The 10140-nt window shown below is 36.3% G+C and overlaps 1 protein-coding gene across 1 annotated transcript; it reads left to right on the forward strand.

Moving 5' to 3' along the window:
• Positions 1-840: 840 nt before the first annotated feature.
• LOC114270956 (WD repeat-containing protein VIP3-like) lies at positions 841-9920 on the forward strand. Its single transcript, XM_028212583.2, has 2 exons — positions 841-1317; positions 9029-9920. Exons 1-2 carry the CDS (start codon positions 979-981, stop codon positions 9653-9655), a joined length of 966 nt encoding a protein of 321 aa, XP_028068384.2. The 5' UTR covers positions 841-978; the 3' UTR covers positions 9656-9920.
• Positions 9921-10140: the final 220 nt, after the last annotated feature.

A 10140-nucleotide genomic window follows, 5' to 3' on the forward strand; every position in this document is an offset into this window, starting at 1 on the left:
ATTAGTCACCATCATTGCAACTTCATTTCTTCTCTCTCTCTCTCTCTCTCTCACAGCCCCATCGACCTCTTAATCCCTTCCTAGCCTTGTTGCACTTCTTTAATTCCCTTACTTATTGCTATCTTTCTCCCTAGTTGCCCCTCCACAATCCTTTCCATCTACTGCCACCCTTCCTTTTTCGTTGTCCCTCTCTTGAAATCCTATCTCCACAAAGTTCACACTACTACCATGACCCAGGCTTAGGGTTTTCTTATCTAAGGTTTAAAAAAGAAGAAAATGAGGTGTGGAGGGTTGGGTTGTGCACATGAGTAGTTAAAAGGGTTTGCAGTTGTGTGTAATGTGGGTATAAAGAGGCTACAATGGTTTTGAGAAAAGAGGTTGCGGTGTTGTCCGATATGAAGAAAAGAAATTGGGGTTCTAAAGAGAAAAAGGAGCTGAGGTAGTTTTAGAGAGAGATGAACAATGCGGAGAGCGATGAGAGAGAGAATGAGGGCTACAAGAAAACAATGTGGTGAGGGAAGGTGGTAGCTAAAGGGCTAGGGTTTGGGTTTGAATGTTTAAAAAAAAAAAATGCATATTGATATTATTTAAAAATTGATGGTGTAAAATAAAAAAAATAATAACAAAAAAATCAAATTAAATGTGTTGTGAATTAAGTAAATAGCTTATAATGAGACAAAATATGAAAATTAACTTGCAATTCACTCACATTAACACAATAACAACTGTATCTTATCTTCCATGATTATTGTATCTTATCTTCCATGATTAAATATATGGCAAATAAATAAATAAATAAAAATTCATGTTGACATAAATAAGTTTTTTTTTTTTTTTTTTAAACTAAAATTTTACCCAATTGCAAAACAGACTCCATACCTCCGTAAGAAGCAAAGACAGTCAAAAAGGTCGCAGAGCTTCAAAACCTCCTTTTAACAGTGTCTTTCTTCGAGGGTTTTACCAAATCCCAGCAAAGAGATGAAGCTCGCAGGCCTCAAATCGGTCGACAATGCCCACGACGACTCGGTGTGGACGGCGACGTGGGTCCCAGCCACGGATGAGCGGCCAGCGCTCCTTCTGACGGGGTCGCTGGACGAAACAGTGAGGGTGTGGAGCCCCGACGAGCTCACAAACGTCGCCACCAACACCGGCCACTGCCTCGGCGTCGTCTCCGTCGCCGCTCATCCCTCCGGCGTCATCGCCGCCTCCGCCTCCCTCGACAGCTTCGTCCGTGTCTTCGATGTCGACCACAACAACACCATCGCCACCCTCGAAGCCCCTCCCTCTGAAGTCTGGCACATGCAATTCGACCCCAAGGTAAATTCACCTATCAGCATGTATATATGTATTTATGATCATATCTTTCTTTGGTTTTTGATGATATGGAGAGAATTTTTTTGAGTGAGCCCTTAGATTGAGATATACATTTGGAAATTGAGCCGTTTTAGAAGTGGTTTATTTACAAATTAGGTAATTAGCTATGTTTTCCTGTAAAAGATAAACATGTATATATGTATCTTTTATGTATACTTGTTTTGTGGCTTTTGATTTCTGAGCAATGACATAGATGGAATTCATTCTTTGTTAGATTGAGATGTCAATTTGAACCTATTGACATCCACCACATACATACAGTAGCATTTTTGCACCTATTGGTGTTTCAAAGTTGTATTTTTTTGTCTAGGGTGTTCTTTGCTTTTAGCTGTTTTCCAATTTGTGATAGGCCGTTGATGATTGAATAATTTTGGGAACTATGTGACTTGGAACATTGATCGTTTCATTACTTGGAACGGGAATGGGAACGAAAACATGGTACACCTTATGCTCTACAATGTGATACGAGAAGTGTAGACTTGTATTGATTAAACTATAAGAATTTAAGGGACTGATGGACTACTTTTTTTAACAATTATATGTCTAATAAAATGTAGGGTTCCCCCATTAGTCCTATAGCACCCTTAGATTTTCATTCATTATATATATAAAAAATATACAAAAAAAATTTTAAAAAAAATTCTTGTGCACAGTTCATATTTTGTCAACAAATTCTTGTTCATTTTTGTGCTCCTATGAACCATTAAAGAGACCAAGATTGCATTAGATGGTGGTCACTGGCATGGGGTAGGCAGCGGGGGTGTGGTAAGGTTGCAAGGAGTGGTGGCTGGTGCAGTGTTTTTTTTATTAATTTTATTTTCTTCCTCCTTAGTTGTCTTCCCTCAATGCAGTGGCTAATTGTCCCCCATTACATATATACATAGCTCAAATCTAGATTCGAATTGTGAATCAAAATGGCATTAATCGTGAATCATAAAGATTCGGTTAGTTTTTCTTACTTAGAAAAGTATATCTACACACGTAGATGTTAGATATATCTTATAAATATGAAATATTTAGACTTAAATCTTAGAAAATGTTGTTTTGAATGATGATCATGTGGCCTAATATGTAAAAAGTTAACACGGATTCCTACATAAAATCACCATATTACTTTTTCCCTTTTTCTAGATATTTCTGATCAACTAATCTTAATAAAGAAAGTAAACAAAGACAATCTCTCAATTTATAAGTAACAATAACTTAAAAAACGATGTTGATATTTAGATAATAAGCTTACATATTTTTTCAAGTAACAATAATCTAATAATAAGAAATAATTTATTAGAATCCTTTATTTTAAAACCTAAAATTTTTTAAAAATTATATATGCTTATTGTCCAAAAAGTATAAAAACTTATGGAAGCATTAGGTTTAACTGACATTATTTGTGTAATAATATTGAACTATCTTTATTTTAATAAAATAGTAATAGATAATTCATGGTGCTAGTTTCTTCAACCCTAGACATTTTTAGAAAATATATTAATGATTTTCTTCTCATTTTTTTTCCTTAAAAAATCATAATATATCTTCTAAAAATGTCTAACTTAATCTGATTAAATCTTATTAAAAACTTACTAATCACCAAAATAACAACAAATCATGTATATGTATCGGTTATTTTCACACTAAATACTTTTAGAAGTTATATTATATCATTTTCACTAAAGAGAGAAAAAAAAAAAAAAAAAAACAAAGTATGATAGTTTTAAGAATTGCATGAATTGTAAAAAGCAAATCAAATTGAAACGTGAATCGATTGTGAATCATGCGATTCTCCATATATTCACTTCCAAAATAGACTCACCTATAAATTCGTATCGATTTTCTATAAATTGTGAATTGAATCATGAATCGAGTTGTGAGTCATAAGATTCTGATAACAAAGCATATATATATCGCTAACAGTTGCATGCCAACACAGTGCTCAATACAATTTGGTGGCCAAAGAAGCCAACTCCCCACCACTAGCTAAAATTCAATTTTGAATCAAAACAAAATTTAGAAATAATATTGCATTGTAGATCACTATTGAGTCTCACTATACATCGAAAGAATCAGAAATTGAATGAATTTGTATGAAAATTAAGAAAGAAAAATGAAATAATAATAAAAAACTAAAACTGTGAAATCAAAATCTAAATCTAAATCTAAAATTGTGTTTATATGATTGAAGGGCTGGGGTTGTTGAGCTAAAATGTGTGCAAAGATTATATATATACACACTGTGGGTTAGTGTGTAATGGGTGTTGCATGGTAAAAGGAAGGGGATGGAAAATTGGTGTGGGGCAGTGTGTTTGGATGGGGTGAATACAGAGAAACAGTAGAATGCGGAAGAATAATGGCATGTTTTTGTAAATTTAAAGACATATAAAGGGTATTTTGGTCTTAAAAAACTAGCTTACTCTCCTCATGGGTGTGTGACCTTCACAACAAGTTAATTTGGATGGAAATATGGATGGTGCACTCTGGTCCACACACCACATGGGGGTTATGTAATTATAGTGTGTTTTGCCTATTTATGGTAAACGTTATGAGTGACGAATTTATGGCGTGCACTCTGAATTGGAAGTTATATGTTTTGTAGTGAGCAAAAAGTTATATTTTTTGTGATGAGTTATGTCATTTTATACTCGTAACAAAATTGTGTATTGTTGTTATGAAGGGCAGACTAAATGCACCCTTTTAGCGGTGCACATAGCAGCATCTCCCCAATGCTTGTTTTTCTTCTCCTATTTTTGGACTTTATTTACATCTATTTGGTAGTTTATTCACTATCTTAAATTATTTCATTTCTTAAATTCTCTCAAACTTCTATCATGTCTATCATATAATGTTTCGTAAGATCTGATAAGAATTTATGTCTGTCCAAGTTGCATCTATACTGTTAATCACCTTTTAACTACTAGGTTCTTCTTTATAGTTTGTTTGTATCACTTGTTGCCGCTAAATTGTTGGGATTAGGCATTGTAGGTCAAGTTAATGATCAAATTCTTGTTGTAGTTTGTATCGTATTTACTTAATGGGTGTAACAGCCTTTTATTTATTAAATGCTTAGTCAAACAGTAACTTCATTCTACATTGGTGGAGAAATGAAGTAATTGAATGCAGATAAAGGAGCGTTGGAAAGTACAAGCCATGAGTGCTTGTAGTAAGGATTTGGTTTGTGTAGAATTCAAAATCTGTTTGGAACATTTAACCAATAACATTTGTAATTGGGACTAAACTTTTTTACTTTTGAGTATGGAAATAGTGTACGACTGGAATAGATGCTAGAACTGCGTTGCTGTTAGTGTTGTCATAATGCTTTCCTTCACCATCTTTGCAAGCAGAAAAGCTTCAAGGTGAACCAACTAGAGCTAGCCCAGTTGTGCCAGAACCCTTGCACCTCACTAGAGGTCAAGGTTTCAACTCTCCACCTCCTAGGGCTGTGAATGAGCCAAGCCAAGCCGAGTATTACCATGTTCAAGCTCAGCTCGATCATTTTGCACTGTGTTCGAGCTCAAATTGAGCTGAACTAGTGAAACTCGAACTCTGTTTGTCAAGCTTTAGCAAAGGTTGAGTTCGGCTCAAAAAATTCAACTTTTTGCCAAAGAAGCTCATATCTGATGATATGAGTCTTGCTTCAAGCATCACAATTGCTCTTCCATATGAGAGTGTTAAATGTCTACTAAGTTTGTTGGGGACTGATGTGGGAAACTGATGCAGCACACGTAGGTTTGAAGCAAGTTTTAAGCTAACTTAGGGCTAGGTTTAGTGAAATAAAGCTAGGGTGGTTAGTGTTTGGTTATGAATGGTTTGGGCTTAAGGAAACAAGAATTTATGATGGAAGAAAGACTGTTTATGGGCTGGAAGTAGTCAACTGTGAACAGAGGCAATAGGAAAAGAGAAAATGATGAAGAAAACTAGGAATCACTCCTAGAATCCCTTAGGCATCACACCTAGGGTTGGGTTGCATCACACAAACCCTAAATAAGCTTCAAAACTCTCAATTTTTTTTTATAAAATATCAACTTTATTGAATTAGAGGCATTATATGGCTTTATATAGACTTTAGAGACTTCCTAAACCAACTAGAATAAAAAAAAGAAACTGCTATAATATCTTAAACTTCCAAAATTAATTTTAGACCAAATAAGAAATATAAATAAAACTCAATTAAATAACTTGACCCACAAGACGACCCATGGGTGACCCATATAACCTATGTTAGTAAATATAAAATTACCAAAATACCCTAAACCTTAAAAATCTTAGAAAACATAAAAATAATAATAAAATAAGACTCTAATAATACTAGAAACATAATCATAGAAGATTTCTATCAGTTTCTCTATGAAATCATGCCAATGTCCAAGTATCATCACTTCTCTGAATTTAGCCTTCTTAGAGCTTCTTATACTCTGCATTAGAAACACCGCCTATTTTTCCTAGTTGGTGCTTTACATGAAGTCAATGACGGAAAGACCATTCAGAATATTGGTGCTTGCCTTCACTCAATGAATACCATCCTAATTAATAACTATGCAGCTATACCAATTGAATGTAGCATCTTGGTTCAATGGGAATGGACTTCGGGCATCGAATCAGCTGAACGATGAGAACAATGGAACTGCTTGTTTGCACCCCATTATTCCTTTAGAGTGGAAAATAACAGTGAAATTGTGGGGGTTACTAATGGAGGGGAACTTGGTTTTACAGTGACATTCTTGCTCTAAGCTTCCAATTTTCTTCCTCCTTAAAAAGAGGAGCGTCTTTGCAAAGAAGGTTTGGAGTTTTGTAGTAGTTGTCTTGAAAGTAACTGTGTGCTTTATGTGGTATAAACAATAAGTAATTTGCCTAACTGTATATATAACTCAACGGATTGTGTGTTCATATATGTATATATATATACATATGGATAAATATGATTATACTAATACTATTTGATAGGAAGACGATAAAGAATAATTTAGAATGGGTGATCATGAAAAGTTGGATGTTGCCATCAACTACTCATTTATGTGCTGACGTAACATTTTGTTGATGGCATAACATTGTTGATGAATAAGTTGGCTGTCCCACATCGGCAGGACATAGCTCCAGGAGGCCTCTTATCCTTTATAAAATAGTATGCCAGTGGTTGAAAACAAAGCATGGTTCTCTTGTCCCACTCCGACAAAAATAGTGAGGCATAAGGAATCCCACTCTTTATATAATGAATATGCTTATAATATCATTGATTGGTTTTGAAATAAAAATATATAGCGAGCCCAGCTTAATTGAGTACAGCTATCTTTTGCTGAAGTTCGGCATGTTTAGTAACAAGTTGAAAAGATAGGCTCAAGCTCGTTCATAAACATAAATGAATTTGAATGAGTTTTTCTTAGGTGAATTAGTTGGAACGAGTTGTGATTGAGCTGAGCTTGAGTGTTCATGAGCAGCTTGGTTCATTTTAGTAAACGAGTTGAAAAGATAGGCTCAATTTGCTTGTGTGCTAATGTAGCTTTTAAGCACCTACTCACTTTTTTTTGGGCATAAGATCTTCACTTTCTGTCTGTGATTGCATTGTAAACATTATTTTACTTTCAATACACAATACTATTTACCTTATTCGTGATGAATGTAGTTGTTAAATACTATGAGACAACACCTTGGAGCCAATTGGACCATACGGTCATCCCCCACAGTGTAGGTGGTTAGCGTTTGAGTTACTTTGAAAGTAGAAGACGAAGATAAGGGCAATTTTATCTTTACACATTGAGATTTGACTTTGATTAAAAAAAATCTTCCCCACTTTCTAAGCAAGCGCATGTAACAAAATTTCTGTCTATTTGGATAGAAAATTTAATTATAGTCGTTTAATCCAAAATTACGTGGGAAGTATTTTTAAAAGACGTCGGGTGAACATTTCACAAGGGCATAATGTGGATTTTGCCCTATGAATTGATGGGGAAATTTTAGAGAAGCAAAGGACAAAAATTTTTTTTTTCCTTTGGCAAATTAGTAGGATGTTTCCCAAAATAGCAGTGGAGATCAAAATTAAAAAAGAAATTGCAAACATATGGAATCAAGACTTAAAAATACCAAAATTCCCTTTCCCTCCTCTGTCTTCCCCTCCATCGGCAACTTGGACGCCGACCAACCCTCCCTCTTCCCCCTCATCACCGTAATGCCCCCCTTCTCTACTTTTTTGACGCCGCCACCCCTCCTCCACCCTAACCGATTGCTGGAGACCCCTCCCCTACCTCAACCCCCTCAGATTGGATTGGATCTAAAAAATACCCCAGAATCAAAACCCTAAAAGGGGAGGGAGGGAGAGAGGGAGAGAGAGAGAGACCTGGTTGGGTGTTGCGATCTAATCACGACGGTCGCGGTGGCAGTTGGTCGCAATGACAGTCACAGTGGTTGTGATTGTGGCTGGGTGAGACGGTGGCGGCAGAGGGAGAGGTCGTGGTCGCTGTAGTCGTGATCTAATATTGAGGTTGCGGTGACAGTCGCTATAATCGTAGTTGCAATGTTGGTTGGGTGTGGTGGCAGGAGAGGGGGGGGTGAGGGAGGGGTTGCTGGCTTGTTGGGGTTTTAGAGAGAGAAGAGAGGAAGGGAAAGAGGGCGGAGGAGGGTGGGAGAGGCACTGGTGGCGGATGGAGGAGGTGTGGGAGGGGCTTCTGGCTGCAGGGGAGATGGTGAAGGTTTGCCTATGTGGTAGAGGTTTTAGGGGAGAGGGAAGAGACAAAGAAAGAGGAGAATTTGGTAAGTTGACCAGTTTTGCCATGTTTTTGTAATTTCTTTTGGACACTTCCATACATGTTGCAATTAATTTTGATTCTTCCACTAAATTTCAATATTTTTTTCTTCTTTCCATTTTACTGTAATATCCCCTAAATTAATTGTATTTTTCTAAGGAATTCATTTGCCACTTTTAGCTGTTGTCTGACCTCTGGCTTAACTGACGGAGACACCTTGACATTTTGTGACAGTCTGCTGAGACTTCTATTTTCAATTTTTTATTTCAATCTGCTTGTGTTTACACAGCTTCTAAGCACCAGCTCACATTATTACAGCATAGGGTCTTTAGTTTTCCATTTGCGTTAACGTTGTAAGCATTATTTCATTTCAATATACAATAATTATTTACCTTCTGGGTGACGAATATAGTTCATAACTAATAAGTTCAACACTTCTAGACAATAACTTGTAGCCATTTGGATGATACAGTCATCCCCCATGGTGCACATATGTTGTATACAGCCATGCCATATGTGCCAGTTGATTTGCTGCCATGGTAATGTTTGTGTATGGATGTGTTGGTATTAGGTCCACCTAATTAAAGTTCTACTTCATTTGGGTGTGTTTGACCACAAAATCGATAATTTAAGGAATGGTTAAATGTAGTCAAGAATTGTAATTAATGCTCCTATTTGGGCAAAAAATAATTTCTGCATACTGCTTTTTGCATTTTCTGTTGTTTGGTAGAACGGAAAATGAAAGTGACAATGTACATTCATTTCAAGGATGCAACTGAACATGAAACATTTTCTAGAATAAGCGTTTCGTTGGAAATATTTTCTTCCGAAACAAACCGGGCATCAATAAAATTATAATTTTCTTTGGCAGCTTACCAACAATTATGTGTGTATTTTATTATTATTATTATTATTATTTTTTTCAGGGTACCACTCTAGCAGTTGCCGGTGGCGGCAGTGCATCTGTCAAACTCTGGGACACCGCCGAATGGAAGCTGATAGCTTCCTTATCCATCCCTCGCCCCGAAGGATCAAAGTCCTCTGATAAAAGTGGCAACAAAAAGTTTGTTCTCTCAGTTGCTTGGAGCCCAGATGGGAAACGACTGGCTTGTGGCTCGATGGATGGCACAATCTCGGTTTTTGATGTATCTCGTGCCAAATTCCTACACCATTTGGAAGGACACTTCATGCCCGTGCGGTCTCTTGTATATTCACCTGTTGATCCGAAGATTCTCTTCTCGGCCTCAGACGATGCCCACGTGCACGTGTATGATGCTGAGGGAAAGAGCTTGATTAACGCTCTGTCGGGTCATACTAGCTGGGTTTTGAGTGTGGATGCGAGTCCAGATGGGGCAGCAATTGCCACTGGATCAAGTGATAAGTCTGTGAAACTCTGGGATCTCAAAATGAGGACAGCAGTGCAGACACTAAGCAGCCATACAGACCAGGTCTGGGCTGTGGCGTTTCGGCCACCTGGTGGGACTGGTGTGCGAGCTGGTAGACTAGCCAGTGTGTCAGATGACAAGAGCATATCACTCTATGATTACTCTTGAGGTAAGGCAATGTTTTGTTTTTTTTTTTCCTTCAGAAATGCTGGTTGCGTCTTTTTCCATATATTTGCCAAAACTGTTATCAAGAAAATGTTTTTTATTTATAAATAATTTTGTAATCTTATCTTTCTCCATTAGTTTGAAGTTTTCATGTATCATGAGTTTCAATTAAACAAACAAAGACATTTGGCATAGTAGTTGTGTAACATTATTTTTGTGTGATTATGGATTCAATTCTTATGGAGTGAGGTTTGAGTTCTCCGTGGTATTTATTTCTCCCTTATAACAATTGTAAGTTTTTATTTTATTATGTTCGTCGTGAAAAAAAATGGATGATCTATTTTAAAAAGTATAATTGTTTTCTTTTCTTTTTTTTTAAATTTTATTTTAAGACAAATGTGATAAAATAAAAATATTGTAATTATTAGATCAATTTAATTTTTTCATGAATAATGAACATTGATGATTGTACAAAATAAATGGAGATT

The sequence above is a fragment of the Camellia sinensis genome, chromosome 5 (assembly GCF_055761805.1).
Source record: "Camellia sinensis isolate YWXY chromosome 5, ASM5576180v1, whole genome shotgun sequence".
In the NCBI taxonomy this organism is placed as follows: Eukaryota; Viridiplantae; Streptophyta; class Magnoliopsida; order Ericales; family Theaceae; genus Camellia; species Camellia sinensis.

Coding starts and splice junctions, on each gene's coding strand:
- LOC114270956 (XM_028212583.2), top strand. CDS start 979: ATGAAGCTCGCAGGCCTCAAATCGGTCGACAATGCCCACGACGACTCG. Junction 1,318..9,028: donor ACATGCAATTCGACCCCAAG/GTAAATTCACCT, acceptor TATTTTTTTCAG/GGTACCACTCTAGCAGTTGC.